This window comes from Hemiscyllium ocellatum, chromosome 5 (assembly GCF_020745735.1).
Source record: "Hemiscyllium ocellatum isolate sHemOce1 chromosome 5, sHemOce1.pat.X.cur, whole genome shotgun sequence".
In the NCBI taxonomy this organism is placed as follows: domain Eukaryota; kingdom Metazoa; phylum Chordata; class Chondrichthyes; order Orectolobiformes; family Hemiscylliidae; genus Hemiscyllium; species Hemiscyllium ocellatum.
The window spans coordinates 136,355,017-136,373,873 of NC_083405.1; the positions used below are offsets into that span (position 1 = coordinate 136,355,017).

The following is an 18,857-nucleotide window of genomic DNA, read 5'->3' on the forward strand; positions in this document are numbered from 1 at the left end:
CAAAAGTTGGCAGATCATTTACAGTTGTATCAGACTTTGGTTCGGCCTCATTTGAAATACTGTGTACAGTTCTGGTCGCCACATTACCAAAAGGATGTGGATGCTTTGAAGAGGGTGCAGAGGAGGTTCACCAGGTCATTGCCTGGTATGGATAGCGCTAGCTATGAAAAGAGATCGAGTAGATTCGGATTCTTTTCATTAGAAAGACTGCAGTTGAGGTCTACTAAATCATGAGAGGTATAGGTAGGGTGGATAGCAAGAAACTTTTTCCCCAGAGTGGGGTCCTCTATTACTAGGAATCACTAATTCAAGGTGATGGGGAAAAGTTTCAGCATTGAACTGGAGAAAATTGCTGCTTCTCCAACACCGGATGCCATTAATAACTTGGAAGCAGTGGAGAAATTGAGCGAGGAGATGATGTGGTCAAGCTGGGCATCATATTATGATTCTAGACCAATCACTAATTTTGTTACAATCAGGTTAGGAATCCGTGTCCTTTGTTTTTTATTTTTAAAGTAGTCAACAGGTGAGACCTGAAGTCCAGGAAACTTAAGAGAATAAAGTCACACATCCCATAGTTTTGATCAAAATTGAATAGTAAGACAGTCTGCAATACATCTACATTGTGTTAGAAATGGTGTAAACCTTAGTAATACACTCTGCTGAGACACCTACAGCACACCACAAATATGGTCTGATTGTTCCCGATGATTTCTCATTGGCTCCCCAGGATGATGAAACAGTGGGTCATGGGATCTTATTAAACTACATAAAGAATTTTGAATCTTCATTTTGGCAACCTGGCGATTCCTTTCAAAAACACTGTCCACCAAGAACTGCTTTAATGTCTGCACCTGTTCTGATCACTCTTCTGTCCTGGCTCCATGATCCCTTGAAATCCAAATTAATCCAGTACTCACTCCTTAGGCATAACTCTAACTCTTCTCAGATGTTTAGCTTCACCCAGCCAGTCCTATCTGAGCCTGAAAATGCAACCCTTACACAACTGTCTTCTGCTCATCAGCCTATCCTCTTTCTACTTCCAACACCAAGTGTTACCTTATTAAATAGCCTAATGTGTGATAGTGTATCGAACATCTAACAATTCAATATATTGCATTCATACTGCTTTTTACCTAGAAAAAGAATCCCAGATATATTTTTCAGGCATAATTTCCTGTTCATGAAGGTTTGTGGACTCATAATGCATTTCTAAATGCTCTGCTATTATGTCATTTTACAATAAACCATAATCTTTTCCCGATAGCGGTGACGTTAAACTGGCCTGGAGTTACCTTTTTTGCTATTTATTGTAAAGGCACTACACTGGCACTTTTCCAATCCTCTGGAGTGATTCCAGAATTTAAGGATTACTTGAAGATTACTGATGTATCTGCTATTTCTGTAGGTGGCTCAGTGGCTAGCACTGCAGCCTCACAGCACCAGGGACCCGGGTTCGATTGCAGCCTCGGGCGACTGTCTGTGTGGAGTTTGCACATTCTCCCGGTGTCTGCGTGGGTTTCCCCTCTCAGTCCAAAATGTGCAGGTCAGGTGGATTGGCCACGCTAAATTGCCCATAGTGTTAGGTGCATTAGTCAGAGGGAAATGGGTCAGGGTGGGTTACTCTTTGGAGGGTCATTAGAGTCAGAGATGTACGGTGTGGACTTGTTGGGCCGAAGGGCCTGTTTCCATACTGTAGGGAATCTAATCTAATCTACTTCCTTTCAGGGGACCTGGTTTCCCTAGTTAGTTTCCTCTAGTGATTGTTATTGTAATTATTTTCTCTCCTTTTTTGACTCTTGAGTATTTAGTAACCTTGTAATGCAATTAGTGTCTCTTACTGTAAAAACTCAAGTAATTTATTTTACTACTTTGCCATTTCCTGATTCCTTTTATTTTCATTCAGGGGATATAGATGATTTTAATCTTCATATAGATTGGGATAATCAGACTAGCAGAGGAAGCTATTAGGAAGAACTCACAGTGCATTCATAATAATATGTTGTGGTTTGAGCAGAGGATTAGGTTATTTTGGATCAGATGAAATGTTGTGATGTAGATTTAGTAAATTATGTCAGAGTAAAAGATCCCCTGGAAACGGTGACCGTAAATGGTTGAATTCAGTATTCAGATTGAGGAGGAGGAACATGGATCAGAGACAATTTTGCTAAGCTTAGATGAGGGTAACTAAAGGAATGACTGCTGAGCTGGCTAGAGTTGACCATGAGACCTTCTGTACCAGCCTGCTGAGGTACCTTATCAAATGTCTTACTGAAGTTCATGTGGACAACATCCTCTGCCCTTCCCTCATCAATCATTGTCACCTCTTCCAAAAGTAAACTCAAGTTGGTGAGACATGGCCTCCTCTCTTCCCCGCCCCAAACCCAAACTCATGCGACCAATTACTAACCCTGAATTCCTCATGGTTAACCCACGGGTGAAGGCAGAGCATCTGCAGGAAACCCACACCGACATGGAGGGAGCATGCAAATTACTCATAGACAGTTGCCCAGGTCTGGCATCGAACCTAGGTCTCTGGTACTGTGAGGCTGCAGTGCTAACCCTGAGCCACCATGCTAACCCCGTACCTGATGATAGAGCATTCCAGAGATTGGACCAGATCACAAAGTTCACGAGGGTTATTGGAACATCCCCCTCCGTCCATGTATTAATGAATTTAATACACGCTGTGACGTCAAACACTTCTTCTGCCGCCTCTGCCTCCAAGCTTACTTTCACAATCAGGACTCCCACCCACCTTCCAAGGACCCCTTCGCCCACCTCCAACACACTGCATCCACCTGGACACCCCGTGCTAGCCTATTACCTGCCCTCGACCTCTTCGTTTCCAACTGCCGCCGGGACATTAACCGCCTCAACCTGTCTACACTCCAACCCTCCCACACTCCAACCTCTCACCCTCACAACGTGCAGCTCTCCAATCCCAACCTCACCATCAAGCCAGCAGATAAAGGGGGCGCAGTGGTAGTCTGGCGCACTGACCTCTACACCGCTGAAGCCAAACGCCAACTCAAGGACACCTCTTCCTACTGCCTCCTAGACCATGACCCCACGCCCATCACCAAACCATCATCTCCCAGACCATACAGAACCTCAGGAGATCTCCCACCCACAGCTTCCAACCTCATAGTCCGGGAACTCCGCACTGCCTGGTTCTACCTCCTTCCCAAGATCCACAAGCCTGACCACCCTGGCCGACCGATTGTCTCAGCATGCTCTTGCCCCACTGAACTCACCTCTACCTACCTCAACACTGTCCTATCCCCCTTAGTCCAGGAACTCCCCACGTACGTTCGAGACACCACCCATGCCCTCCATCTCCTCCAAGACTTCTGTTTCCCCTGCCCCCAAAGCCTCATCTTCACCATGGATATCCAATCCCTCTACACCTCCATCCACCATGACCAGGGTCTCCAAGCCCTCCGTTTTCTCCCCTCCCGACGTCCCCAACAGTACCCTTCCACCGACACTCATTTGTTGGCCGAACTGGTCCTCACCCTTAACAATTTCTCCTTCGAATCCTCCCACTTCCTCCAGACCAAAGAGGTAGCCATGGGCACACATATGGGCCCCAGCTATGCCTGTCTCTTTGGCTACGTAGAACAGTTGATCTACATTGATGACTGCATTGGCGCCACCTCATCCTCCCGTGAGGAGGTTGAACAATTCATCAACTTCACCAACACATTCCACCCTGACCTTAAATTTACCTGGACCATCTCTGACACCTCCCTCCCATTCCTGGACCTCTCCATCTCCATTAATGACGACCGACTTGACACTGACATTTTTTTACAAACCCATCGACTCCCACAGCTACCTGGATTACACCTCTTCCCACCCTATCTCTTGCAAAAATGCCATCCCGTATTCCCAATTCCTCCACTGTATCTGCTCCCGGGAGGACCAGTTCCACCACAGAACGCACCAGCTGTCCTCCTCCTTTAGAGACTACAATTTCCCTTTCCACGTGGTTAAAGATGCCCTCCAATGCATCTCGTCCACCTCCGCCCTCAGACCCACCCCTCCAACTGTAACAAGGACAGAACGCCCCTGGTGCTCACCTTCCATCCTACCAACCTTCGCATAAACCAAATCATCTGCCAACATTTCCACCACCTCCAAAAAGACCCCACCACCAGGGATATATTTCCTTTCCCACCCCTTTCCGCCTTCTGCAAAGACCGTTCCCTCCGTGACTACCTGGTCAGGTCCACACCCCACTACAACCCACCCTCCCATCCTGGCACCTTCCCCTGCCACTACAGGAACTGCTAAAATTGCACCCACACCTCCTCCCTCACCTCCATCAAAGGCCCTAATGGAGCCTTCCACATCCATCAAAGTTTTACCTGCGCATCCACCAATATCATTTATTGTATTCGTTGCTCCCGATGCGGTCTCCTCTACATTGGGCTGACTGGACACCTCCAAGCAGAGCACTTTAGGGAACATCTCTGGGACACCTGCACCAATCAACCACACCACCCTGTGGCCCAACATTTCAACTCCCCCTCCCACTCTGCCGAGGACATGCAGGTCCTGGGCCTCCTTCACCGCCGCTCCCTCACCACCAGACGCCTGGAGGCAGAACGCCTCATCTTCTGCCTCGGAACACTTCAACCCCAGGGCATCAATGTGGACTTCACCAGTTTCCTCATTTCCCCTTCCCCACCTCACCCTAGTTCCAAACTTCCAGCTCAGCACTGTCACCATGACTTGTCCTACCAGTCTATCTTCTTTTCCACCTATCCACTCCACCCTCCTCCCTGACCTATCACCTTCATCCCCTCCCCCACTCACCTATTGTACTCTATGCTACTTTCTCCCCACACTCCCCTAACTTATCTCTCTGCCTTTATTCCTGATGAAGGGCTTTTGCCCAAAACGTCAATTTTACTGCTCCTTGGATGCTGCCTGAACTGCTGTGCGCTTCCAGCACCACTAATCCAGAAGGAGGAGAATATAGTCTGGAACAGAGAAGGTTAAATAGATGGTGTCCATTATAGCAATAGGGAGGACTGTGGACTCCTTTTGCTTCCAACAGTGAATAAATCTTTTCTCAGTGTCTTCTCTAACAGCTTCCCCACTAAATGATGTCCAGTTTTGTCTGTTTCTACTTTATCTGGTTTCTGTCACTGCTGTTGTCACCTTGTGGAGATCTTCAGAGTTTCGCTTTTTCTATAGCAACTTCAGTCCATCCAATATTTTCTGTCTTCGCCTTCCATCTGTGCTCATCTCATTATTTTGAAACTCCAATCCTGATTGTACCACTGAAGTCTTCTGTGTCACTGGAGAGGGCAAATGGAGCCTTGTTTTGCAGTTATTTTTCTTTTGAAATATAGCACCTTCAACCATGCAAAGCTTTTTTAAAACTGCACTCGACTGTAGGCCTGCATTACATGCTCAGATGTCTAGGATCGATACATGGTATGGTATGATATGAATATGGATGGAACCTGAGACTTGGGGAGGAAAGAACTAATGATTGAGCTAAGTCTGACATTGTGTCAATTAAGCCATTCCGTTAACTTGCTCAAAATTTCTGAGACAAAACTGTCTTTTGTAGAGGAGGCTAAATGTGAAAATCAGTGAGTAAATATCTTTTAGTTTGGTGTCTGCTTCATAAGAGATTGTGATGATCTGTTATAAGTGTTGTGTTCCTCCTGGATCCTGCCAGAACAGCCAGGACTTCATAGACGCAATGTCTGCCTGTCACCAGCGAGGAGCAGACCTCATTGTGGAGGGAGCCATTAAAAACTCGGGTTTGTACATCAAACTGGGGCAGGGATTGTGCGCCTTCAACCATCTGCTCCCCCCTGAGTATACCACCACTCTGCGAATCCTAGAAGACAAGGCCATCAACAGGAGGTACAAGGAGGTATGTCTGTTTGTTTCCTTTCTTTTAGAATCCCTGCAGTGTGGAAACAGGAGCTTCAGCCCAACAAGTCCATACTGACCCTCTAAGAGTAACCCACCCAGACCCATTTCCCCAGCCCTATTATCCTTTATTTACTCTTGACTAATACACCTTGCCTGCACATCCCTGAACACTGTGGACAGTTCAACCTGGCCAATTCACCTCACCTGCACATCTTTAGATTGTGGAAGGAACCCAGAGCACGCGGAGGAAACCCACACGGACACAGGGAGAATGTGCAAACTCCACACAGTCGCTCGAGACTGGAACTGAACTCTGGTTCCTGGCACTGTGAGGCAGCAGTGCTAGCCACTGAGCTACCATGCTGCCCCATGGTGAATTTTGTGAATTACTTTATCAGATATTACTGGGAATTCTTAGCACTTAATGTTTTCACCATTTGTATTAGTGGAGACCAGTAATGTGCTCAGTCCAGAATCCCAGCACTCTTTTTCTGCACTACACCAAACTGAGCTCCAATCTCCAATGTGCAGAATCCCAATGCACCAGTTTACTCATTTCCATTTCTAATCTCAACCATTCATGTAAGTTCCCCAAGTCAGGTTATTATAAATGAAAGACCATTTCATCTGGGGATCTGAGAATCAAATTACACCAATTAAAATTTACTTGAGCAAAGATCCTCAGAACCAGAAGAGAAGAAATCCTTCTATATCAGGTCTACATCTGATGCATTGGGGTGACATTCTCTCTGCACTAGATTTGCACCAGATGAGAATTTGACCCATTGCATCATTCATTTCCCACGCTAGATTTTAACTAGATCAGAATCTGATTTATTGCAGCACTTACTTTCTATCAAGAGCAAAACCAGCTCTTACTCCCAGCTATGTCTTTACATTAAATGTATCTATGAAATATATAACTTTTTTTTCCCTCTGACATCATCAGGTCGATGCATTGTTCCTTGAAGACTTTCGTACCACTCCAGATAAATTATTCAAACACTTTGAAGAAGAGCCATTTGCAGCTGCTAGTCTATCACAAGTCCACAAAGCAGAGCTGCATGATGGAACATCTGTGGCTGTTAAAGTAGGTAGAGCCTGCTGCATTAGTAGTGGTGGCGGTATCACATACTAATTTTACTTAGATTAGATTTAGATTTACTTAGTGTGGAAACAGGCCTTCAGCCCAACAAGTCCACACCAACCTGCCGAAGCGCAACCCACCCAGACCCATTCCCCTATATTTACCCCTTCACCTAACACTACGGGCAATTTAACATAGCCAATTCACCTAACCTGCACATTTTTGGATTGTGGGAGGAAACCGGAGCACCCGGAAGAAAAATGCAGACACAGGGAGAGTATGCAAACTCCACACAGATAGTTGCCTGACGTGGGAATTGAACCTGCTTCTCTGGTGCTGTGAGGCAGCAGTGCTCACCACTGTGCCACCGTGCTGCCCACACTTGCATTTTGTATTGCAAAGTAATAAACAGTTTAACTGCTTTAAATTGCAAATAATTTCACCCTCATCCTCTCAAATTTATCTAGTGTAGTCATTAATGAGCTTAGGTTTATTCATAACACAGGAATAGGGAGATGTGGCATATTGATAATGTCACTGGGCTGGCCATTCAGAGCAGTACTGAAAATGTGTTGCTGGTTAAAGCGCAGCAGGTCAGGCAGCATCCTTCAGAACCTCAGGATAATGTTTAGGTTTGGATGCCACCATAGTGCAATTACAATTCAATAAAATTTACCTTTTAAAAGTGATTATAGCAACCATTTAATGATTGTTAACCATCTCGTTCAATACTGTCGTTTGGGGAGATATATATGCCACCCTGGACTGGTCTGGTTTAGACGTGACTCCAGATCTGTAGCAGTATGCCCTTCTGAAATCATCCAGAAAGCCACTTTATTCAAGTGCAATTAGAGATGGGTAACAAATGTTGGTCTTGCCAGTGGTGCCTGTTTACCACATAAGAATACATAGATTATTCAGTCTAATAAGGCTAACACATTTGCTTTTTTGAAATATCTGTTCACCTATAGTTTATCTGTTAAAATGTAAATTACAATGACGTGGATCAGCTGGCCTTAAAATTCTCACAATAACGACGGTCCCCAGAACCTGTTGCATTCAATACCATTCCTTCCCCACATACAGGAATATATTTAAATAGTGGACATCAACATGTTTTGGGACTAGGAGCTCACACAAGTCATGTGGGTGTTTCTATGATGGGTATGTTAACATGCTAAAAGTCCATACTCCAATGTACACAAATCAAATAATGACTTGGGAAAGGAGGGGATGGTAAAGTAGATGAGAATGAAAGTTATAATGATTTAATAAATGCTCTTTTGTGCATTTCAAGAGTTTGGGATGTTCTCAAACACTTCTTCATAGCTCCTCTTTTTTTTCTTAAATCTGCTTGCAAACTTGGTCTGATTGCAATTGAACACTTCCTCTTGTTCCAGGTGCAGTTCATTGATCTACGGGATCGGTTTGATGGAGATATCATGACACTGGAATTCCTCTTGGGTCTAGTTCAGTTTATGCATCCGAAGTTTGCATTCCGTTGGGTCCTCCAGGTAAGTATTCCCCGTGCTAATTGAAGGGTTGTCATGTTGATTTTAGCATTATACATTCCAAATCAATTTGCAGTGTTTAGTGAAGGCAATATTGAGAATGATGTGAAGTGTTTCTTAGTTTGATATTTGAGTCGTCACTGTCTACAGGTTTAGTACCAGAGGACTGGGGGATTGCAAATGTTGTGCCCTTGTTCAAGAACAGCAGTAGAGATGACCCAGGTAATTATAGACCAGTGAGCCTTACTTCTGTTGCAGGAAAGAATTTGGAAAAGATTGTAAGAGATAAGATTTATAATCATCTAGCAAGCAACAATTTGATTTCAGATAGTCAACATGGTTTCATCAAGGGCAGGTCATGAGGTTCTCAAACCTCATTGAGCTTTTGGAGAAGGTGACCAAGCATGTAGATGAGGGTAGTGCAGTTGACATGGTGTACATGGACTTCAATCAGCCTTTGATAAGGTTCCACATGTTAGGCTGTTGGAGAAATGCAGAGGCATGGGATTGAGGGTGATTTAGCAGTTTGGATTAGAAACTGGCTTTCTGGAAGAAGGCAGCGAGTGGTGGTTGATGGAAACTATTCAGCCTGGAGTCCAGTTACTAGTGGTGTGCCACAAGGATCTGTTTTGGGACCACTGCTGTTTGTCACTTTTATAAATGACTTAGATGCAGGCATGGGTAGATGGATTAGTAAATTTGCAGACAACACTAAAGTCAGTGGAATAGTGGACAGTTTGGAAGAATGTTACAGGGGGACTTGGATAAACTGCAGAATTGGGCTGAGTGGTGGCAAATGCAGTTCAATGTAGCTAAATGTGTGGTGATGCACTTTGGGAAGAATAACGGGAAGGCAGAGTACTGCGTCAATGGAAAGATTCTTGATAGTGTGGATGGGAGGGATCTTGGAGTCCATGTGCGTAAATCCCTGAAAGTTGCCACACAGGTGGATAGTGCTGTTGAGAAGGCATACAGTGTTTTGGGTTTCATTGGTAGAGGGATTGAGTTCTGGAGCCGCAATATCATGCTGCAACTATACAAAATGCGGCCACGCTTGGAATATTGTGTACATTTCTGGTCCCCATATTTTAGGAAGGGTGTGGAAGCATTGGAAAAGGTGCAGAGGAGATTTACTTGGTCTGGAGCGAAGATCTTATGAAGACCGGCTGAGAGATTTGGGTCTGTTCTCAATGGAAAGAAGAAGGCTAAGAGGGGATTTGATAGAGACATACAAGATGTTCAGAGGATTAGATAGGGTAGACCGTGAAAGACTTTTTCCTAGGATGATGACGTCCGCTTGTATGAGGGGGGCATAATTACAAACAATGGGGTGATAGATTTAAGACATATGTCAGAGGTAGGTTCATTAAGCAGGGAGTGGTACGAGTGTGGAATGCCCTACCTGCTAATGTAGTTGACTCAGCCACATTAGGGAGATTTAAGCAATCCTTAGATAAGCACATGGCTGATTTTGGGATAGTGTAGGGGGATGAGCTGAGAATAGTTCACAGGACAGCGCAACATCGAGGGCTGAAGGACCTGTTCTGCGCTGTATTATTCTATGTTCTATCTGTTCATAATCATCAGTCACTATAGTTTTGTCGTTGCTACCTTTGGTCTTCCACATGAGTTCTGATTAGAGAAAGCAAGGAAGTTTTAAATACTTCTAAAAGAACAATTTCTGAGAGCATTGTAAGTATTCTCAGGCTACTCTTACCACTTGTCAGCTTGTTTTATTTAATTCTCTCAAACTCAGCATTAATTTGTCCATGCTGTTTCCTTAGGTTCTGAAATGTCAGCTTGCGTGTGTCTAGGACCAGCTTATGTGCTTAGAATAGCCTTTTTCACTACATAATCCCTTGAACTTTTCCCTCTCAGGCATGCATAAATTGCTTGTGCTTTACCTGTCAATTTACGTTGCATGGACAAGGTCTAATCTATTTTTAGCCACTGGAGTTGTGTTGCTGTCTTAAATGACTTAAACACCTCTTGGCTGAGCTGTGGATTATGTCGAGAAATTTTCTCTTCCAGGTCTTCTCAAGCCTTTGGTTTAACTTTATTAATAGCTTCATTTTTAATTTAAATTCTTGTTTGCTCTCATTCCTCATTTTCTTTCTCCTTTTCTGCCCTGTACAATATTGTTTTGTTTTTAAAGCCTAAGTCTTTCGGAATTCCAATTTTCTCATTTCCATTTTCCTGAATAGCAATTCAGGGTTCACAAAACCCAACTGTTTCATTATTAAATCGATAACATCAGCCACCTTAACTTGCTCTGCAAACTTTATTTTCTGTCAACTGGACAATTCTGATGTAGCTTTAGTCAATATTAGGGAAACTGGATGTAGGTTTGCTCGCTGAGCTGGAAGGTTCGTTTTCAGACGTTTCGTCACCATATTAGGTAACATCTTCAGTGAGCCTCCGGAAGAAGCACTGGTGGTGTAGCCTGCCTTCTATTAATACGTTTGGGGGTCTTTGGGTGGTGATGTCATTTCCTGTGGTGACGTCACTTGCTATGGCAATATCACTTCCTGTTCTTTTTCTTAGGGGATGGTAAATGGGATCCAAGTCAATGTGTTTGTTGATGGAGTTCTGGTTGAAATGTGCCATGCTTCTAGGAATTCGCGTGCATGTCTGTTTGGCTATTCTGAGGATGGATGTGTTGGCCCACTTGAAGTGGTGTCCTTCCTTATCTGTATGTAAGGATACTAGTGAGAGAGGGTCATGTCTTTTTGTGGCTAGTTGATGTTCATGTATTGTGGTGGCTAGTTTTTTGTCTGTTTGTCCAATGTAGTGTTTTGTGCAGTTCTTGTGAAGTATTTTGTAAATGACCTCCTGTTTTGCTTGTTGCGTATATAGAGTCTTTCAAGTTCATTGGATTAGAGTGGTGCTGGAAAAGCACCGCAGTTCAGGCAGCATCCGAGGAGCAGGAAAATCGACATTTCGGGCAAAAGCCCTTCATCAGGAATAGAGGCAGGGTGTCTGCAGTGTGGACAGATAAGCTAGAGGATGGTGGGGAGAAAGTAGCATAGAGTACTGTAGGTGAATGAAGGTGGAGACGGAGGTGATGGGTCAGAGAGGAGGAAAAGTCAATGAGGCTTCGAGCAAAAGCAAAATATCAAATCTGCAAAGTTACATTTGGCATCTCCTATGTGTATGGCTAGTCATGTAAATACTTTAGTGTGTGTAAATACTTCAGTCAAAAATCCATCCCACACCTCAATCTAGCTATGGATTTTATTTTCTAAAAGATTTGATCTCTTTCTTGTAAGTTTGTATGTTGGATTTTAACAATTTTTGTTGTTAAAAACTGAGATATCTTAGTACCTTGAATACTTGGTGATAGCTAAGCAAGACTCTTATTTGAGCTTTACATCTCTTACATTTCTCTATGTATAGTTTAACCATCCCTTATAGTGACAATTGGAGCATTGCTTTCATCAGAACAATGCTGAAAATTAGAATTTACCATAACCACGTAAGTTTTGTATTTTAAATCTGTTCTTTGTTTCAAAAGGCATTTGCATGTTGTTCTCATTTAAAGTTCAGGTTGAGTACCTGAAAGCACAACTTTTAAGTGAAAAGGCTCATGAAACATGGATTACGATAAGAATCCATGTTAACATTGAAGTTAGACTCCATAGGGCATTTCTTCTATACCCTCCAAGATGAAATACAGTACCACTAATTTAAATTGCTAAATTCCTATATTGACAAAGGAAATAACTTAAAATAAATGGTAAAAATATATTAAAAAAATGTAACTTAGTAATTTCAATATTTCCCAAACCTCTGATGGGTCTGTGCAGTGGCGCCCTTTGCTTCCATGCTGTCTGCTATTGCGACTGTTTGTTCCTGTCCATAAGGTAAAAACAATGACTGCAGATGCTGGAAACCAGATTCTGGATTAGTGGTGCTGAAAGAGCACAGCAGTTCAAGTAGCATTGCAGCGAAATCGAGGTTTCGAGCAAAAGCCCTTCATCAGGAATAAAGGCAGTGAGTCTGAAGTGTGGAGAGATAAGCTCGAGGCGGGTGGGGGTGGGGAGAAAGTAACATGGAGTACAATAGGTGAGTGGGGGAGGGGATGAAGGTGATAGGTCAGGGAGGAGAGGGTGGAGTGAATAGGTGGAAAAGGAGCTAGGCAGGTAGGACAAGTCCGGACAAGTCATGGGGACAGTGCTGAGCTGGAAGTTTGGAACTCGGGTGAGTGGGGGAAGGGGAAATGAGGAAACTGTTGAAGTCCACATTGATGCCCTGGGATTGAAATGTTCCGAGGCGAAAGATGAGGCGTTCTTCCTCCAGGCGTTTGGTGGTGAGGGAGCAACGGTGAAGGAGGCCCAGGACCTCCATGTCCTCAGCAGAGTGAGAGGGGGAGTTGAAATGTTGGGCCATGGGGCAGTGTGGTTGATTGGTACGGGTGTCCCGGAGATGTTCCCTAAAGCGCTCTGCTGGGAGGTGCCCAGTCTCCCCAATGTAGAGGAGACCGCATCGGGAGCGATGGATACAATAAATGATATTAGTGGATGTGCAGGTAAAACTTTGGATGTGGAAGGCTTCTTTAGGGCTTTGGATAGAGGTGAGAGAAGAGGTGTGGGCACAGGTTTTACAGTTCCTGCGGTGGCAGGGGAAAGTGCCAGGATGGGAGGGTGGGTTGGAAGGGGGCATGGACCTGACCAGGTAGTCACGGAGGGAAAGGTCTTTGTGGAAGGCAAAAAGGGTTGGGGAGGGAAATATATCCCTGGTGGCGGAAATGTCAGCGGATGATTTGGTTTATGCGAAGGTTTGTAGGGTGGAAGGTGAGCACCAGGGGCGTTCTGTCTTTGTTGCGGTTGGAGGGGTGGGGTCTAAGGGCGGAGGTGCGGGATGTGGACGAGGTGCGTTGGAGGGCATCTTTAACCATGTGGGAAGGGAAATTGTGGTCTCTAAAGAAGGAGGCCATCTGGTGTGTTCTGTGGTGGAACTGGTCCTCCTGGAAGCAGATACGGTGGAGGAATTGGGAATACGGGATGGCACTTTTGCAAGAGATAGGGTGGGAAGAGGTGTAATCCAGGTAGCTGTGGGAGTCGGTGGGTTTGTAAAAAAAAAAGTCAGTGTCAATTCAGCCGTCATTAATGGAGATGGAGAGGAATTTTGGTAATGTCTTTTTGGGGGAGGTCTGCGATGAACTTATGGAACATTACAGCGCAATACAGGTCCTTCAGCCCTCGATGTTGCACCGACCTGTCATAGCACTCGGAAGCCCATCTAACTTACAGTATTCAATGTACGTCCATATGCCTGTCCAGTGACGACTGAAATGTACTTAAAGTTGGCTAATCTACTACTGTTGCAGGCAAAGCATTCCATACCCTTACTGCTGTCTGAGTAAAGAAACCAAATCTAACATCTGTCCTATATCTACCACCCCTCAATTTAAAGCTATGCCTCCTTGTGCTCACCGTCACCATACTTGGAAAAAGGCTCACCCTGTCCACCCTATCTAACCCTCTGATTATCTTATGTCATAGAGATGTACAGCATGGAAACAGATACTTCGGTCCAACCCATCCATGCCAACCAGATATCCCAACCCAATTTAGTCCCATCCAGCCCAGGGGACTTACCTATTTTCACACCCTGCAGGATTTCTAATACCTCTTCCTTGTGAACCTCAATCCCACCTAGTCTAGTAGCCTGTATCTCAGTATTCTCCTTGACAACATTGTCATTTTCTAGAGTGAATACTGTCAAAAAATATTCATTTAGTGCTTCCTCAATCTTCTCTAACTTCTCTACACACAACTTACCACTACTCTCCTTGATTGGCCCTAATCTTACGCTCGTCATTCTTTTATTCCTTAAATACCTATAGAAGGCCTTGGGGTTTACCCTGATCCTATCTGCCAATAACTTCTCCTGTCTCCTCCTGGCTCTTCTGAGCTCTTTCTTTAGGTCTTTCCTGGCTACCTTGTAACCCTCAAGTGCCCTAACTGAGCCTTCACATCTCATCCTAACATAAGCCGCCTTCTTCCTCTTGACCAGAGATTCCACTTCCTTTGTAAACCACGGCTCCCGTGCTCTACAGCTTCCTCCCTGCCTGACAGGTACATACTTATCTAGGAGACACAAGAGCTTTTCCTTGAATAAGCTCCACATTTCTAATGTGCTCAACCCCTGCAGTTTCCTTCCCCCATCCTATGCTTCCGTGATTTTTCCCTAGCTGTAACTCTTGCCCAGTGGTATACACCTATCCCTTTCTGTCACTAAAGTAAACATAACGGAATTGTGATCACTATCACCAAAGTGCTCACCTACTTCCAAGTCTAACACCTGGCCGGGCTCATTACCCGGCCAAATCTAATCTAATGTGGCTTCCCCCTTGTTGGCCTGTCTGCATAATGTGTCAGGAAGCCCTCCTGCACACACTGGACAAAAACTGACCCATCTATTGTACTCATACTATAGTGTTCCCAGCTGTAAAATGTGTTGCTGGAAAAGAGCAGCAGGTCAGGCAGCATCCAAGGAACAGGAGATTCGACGTTTTGGGCATAAGCCCTTCTTCAGGATTTCCTCATTCCCGAAGAAGGGCTTATGCCCGAAACGTCGAACCTCCTGTTCCTTGGATGCTGCCTGACCTGCTGCGCTTTTCCAGCAACACATTTTCAGCTCTGATCTCCAGCATCTGCAGACCTCGCTTTCTCCTATAGTGTTCCCAGTCAATATTTGGAAACTTGAAGTCCCCCATGACACTGTCCTTGACCAACAATGCCACCCCCTGCCTTTATTTACCATCTTCTTTGTTCTTACTGTAACATCTAAATCCTAGAACCTGCAACAATCATTCCTGTCCCTGCTCTATCCATGTCTCTGAAATAGCGACAACATTGAAGTCCCAGGTACCAACCCATTCTGCAAGTTCAGTCACCTTTTTCCGGATGCTCCTGGCGTTGAATCAGACACACTTCAAACCAACTTCTTACTTGCCGGTGCCATGTTGCGTCCCTGAAACTTGATTTCGGACCTCCCTACTCTCAACCTTTTCTATACTCGAACTACAATTTTGGTTCCCAGCCCCCCCTGCTGGATTAGTTTAAACCCACCCCAATAGCCTTAGCGAATTCCCACCCACCCCCCCCCCCCCCCCCACCCCCCCAGGATATTGGTACCCCTCTGGTTCAGATGAAGACCATCTTTCTTGTAGAGGTTCCATCTACCCCAGAAAGAGCCCCAATTATCCACCGTTTCTAGTCAGTCCAGGCGATTGCTCACTGGATGTTGTGTTTCCTGATTTGCTTTGGATTCTTCCACATTCTCCCCCAGTGTAAACATTATGATGCAGTACAATGATCAGGAATGACCTGGCCGCATGCTGGAGGGACTGAATGACTTGCTATGCATGAATTCCTATGATGTTGACCGTAGGTATTAGGGCATATTCATGTATATAGCATTCTCCACAGGAGAATTAAGAACAGCTCTACAAATCTGCTGTGCAGTTCAACAAGATCATTCTTGAACTACTAGAGATATACAGCACGGAATCGGACCCTTTGGTCCAACTTATCTATGCTGAACAAATATTCCATCCCAACCTCATCCCATTTGCCAGCACCTGGCCCATATCCCTCCAAACCCTTCCTATACATAGAGCCATCCAACTGCTTTTTAAATGTTGTTGTACCAGCCTCCACCACTTCCTTTTGGCAGCTCGTTCCATACACTCACCATTCTCTGTATGAAAAAGTTGCCCTTTAGGTACCTTCTAAATCTTTCTCCTGTCACCTCAAACCTATGACCTCTAATTTTGGATCCCTGCCCCAATCCCTGGGAAAAGACTTTGTCCATTTACCCTATCCATGCCTGTCATGATTTCATAAACTTCCATATGGTCACACGTCAGTCTCCAATGCTCCAGGGAAAATAGCTCCAGCCTTTTTGACCTCTCCCAATAGCTCAAACCGTCCAAGCCTAGCAATATCCATCTAAATCTTTACTGAGTCCTTTCAAGTTTCACAACATCCTTTGTATAGGAGGGAGAGTAGAATTGCACATGGTATTCCAAGAGTGGCTTAATCAGTGTCCTGTACAGCTTTAATATGACCTCCCAACTCCTACACATGATGCCCTGACCGATAAGGAAAAGCATACTAAACGCCTCCTTCGCGATCCTGTCTACCTGCGACTCTACTTTCGCAGAAATATGAACCTGCACTCCAAGGACTCTTTGTTCAGCAATTCTCTCCAGGACCTTACCATTGTGTATAAGTCCTGCCCTGATTTGCCTTTCCAAAATGCAGCAGCTCATTTATCTAAATTAAATTCCATCTACCACTCCTTAGCCCATTGGCCCATCTGATCGAGATCCCTTTGTACTCTGAAGTAACCACCTTTTGCTGTCCACTGCACTTCCAATTTTGGTGTCATCCACAAACTTACTAATTATAATCACAACTAAATCACTTATATAAATGACAAAAAACTAACAGTGCCAGCATCGATCCTTGTGGTACATGGCTGGTCACAAGCCTCCAGTCTGAAAAGCAACCCTCAACCACCACTTCTGTGTTTGACCTTCGAGTCACTTGTGTCCAAATGGCTAGTTCTCCCTGTATTCCATGTGATCTAACCATGCTAACCAGTCTTCCATGGGGAACCTTGTTGAACACCTTACTGAAGTTCACATAGATCACACCCACTACTCTGCCCTCATCAATCCTCTTTGTTACTACTTCTTCAAAAATCGAGTCTGACAGGATGGAGACAGGCCCTTAGGCCCAAGCTGGTCTGTGTCAATCAAAATGTCCATCCAGCCTAATCCCATTTCCCTGCACTTGGCCCTTATCCTTCTAAATCCTTATGCATGGTTAACGATCGCACAACACCAGGTTATAGTCCAACAGGTTTGTTTGGAAGCGTTAGCTTTGAGTGCTGCTCCTTCATCAGGTGGTTGTGGAGTATAAGATCATAGGATACAGAATTTATTGCCAAAGTCGTAGGACACGGCACAGAATTGGCTAGAAATTCTGTATGCTACGATCTTGTATTCCACAACCACCTGATGAAAGAGCAGTGCTCCGAAAGCTAGTGCTTCTAAATAAATCTGTCGGATTATAACTTGGCGTGGTGTGATTTTTAACTTTGTACACCTCAGTCCAACACCAGCACCTCTAAATCATTTCTTATCCATGTGTTTGTCCAAATGTCTTTTTAAATGTTATTAATGTACCCACCTCAACAGCTTCAGTCAAGTTTGTGAAACACAGTTTGCCATGTACAAACCCATGTTGACTATGTCTAATCAGTCCTTGGCTTTCCAAATATGTGCAAATCCTATCCCTCAACAACTTGCCCACCACCAATGTTAGCCTCATTGGTCTATAGGTCTCTGGCTTTTCCTTACCACCTTTTTAAAATAGTGACACCACATTAGCCAACCTGCAGTCCTCTGGCGCTTCGCCAGTGGCTGTTGATGATTTAAAAAAACTTTGAGCAAGGGGCCCAGCAACCTTTTCCCTAGCTTCCAACAGAATTACAGGGTACACCTGATCATGTCCCAGGCATTTGTGTTTAAGGCAACAAGCACCACTGCCTCTATCATATGGACACTTTTCAAGATGTTGCTATTTATTTCCCCACATTGTCTTTCATTTCCTTCTCCGCAGTAAATGCTGATGCAAAAAAACGTGTTTAGTATCTCTGCCATCTCTTGTGGTTCCACGTATAAGTGGCCTTGCTGATCTTTAAGGGGCCCTATTCTCACCCCAGTGTTTTTTTTGTCCTTAATGTATTTATAGAATCCTTTTGAATTGTCCTTAACCCTATTTGCCAAAGCTATCTCATTATTTGGCATTCCTGCCTATCTCAAATGACACTTTACCCATTTGCTTATCACTTTGCCTTTTAAAAAAAATCACAGACTTGGCTTGCTTATGCTTAAATACTCAACACTTGGCCTTTTAAGAAAGAATTCCAAGGATTCTAAATGGTGTGAGAAACATTTCTTTATCTCTGTCTTAAGTTGATGACTCCTATTCCAGATTCTCTCTCAAGAAAAAGCCTCCTCTCCATGTGCACACTGTCAAGATCTTTAGACTCTATGTTTCATTAAGGTCCTCTTCTACTCTAAACTGCAGCCTTTTATCAGCTTTTTCGTAGCCAACCTCTGAAGCACTTCAATTACAGCTTTCCTTCAATAAGGAGACAAGCACTGGACACAGTACTTTAAGTGCAACTTCTGTGTTCAGAGGGTGATGCATGTATGGAATGCGCTGCCAGATGAAATGCTAGAGGCTGGTACAATTACAATATTTAAAAGGCATCTGGATGGGTATATGAACATGAAGGGTTTAGAGGGATATGGATCAAATGCTGGTAGATGG

At 44.4% G+C, this 18,857-nt stretch overlaps 1 protein-coding gene across 1 annotated transcript in view; it reads left to right on the top strand.

Moving 5' to 3' along the window:
• Positions 1-18,857, top strand: part of adck5 (aarF domain containing kinase 5) — a 137,275-nt gene that overhangs the window by 65,340 nt on the left and 53,078 nt on the right. Inside the window, exons 5-7 of the mRNA XM_060825663.1 lie at positions 5,702-5,902; positions 6,854-6,994; positions 8,392-8,505. Of these exons, the coding sequence (XP_060681646.1) occupies positions 5,702-5,902; positions 6,854-6,994; positions 8,392-8,505 (456 nt within the window). The remainder of the gene's footprint in view (positions 1-5,701; positions 5,903-6,853; positions 6,995-8,391; positions 8,506-18,857) is intronic.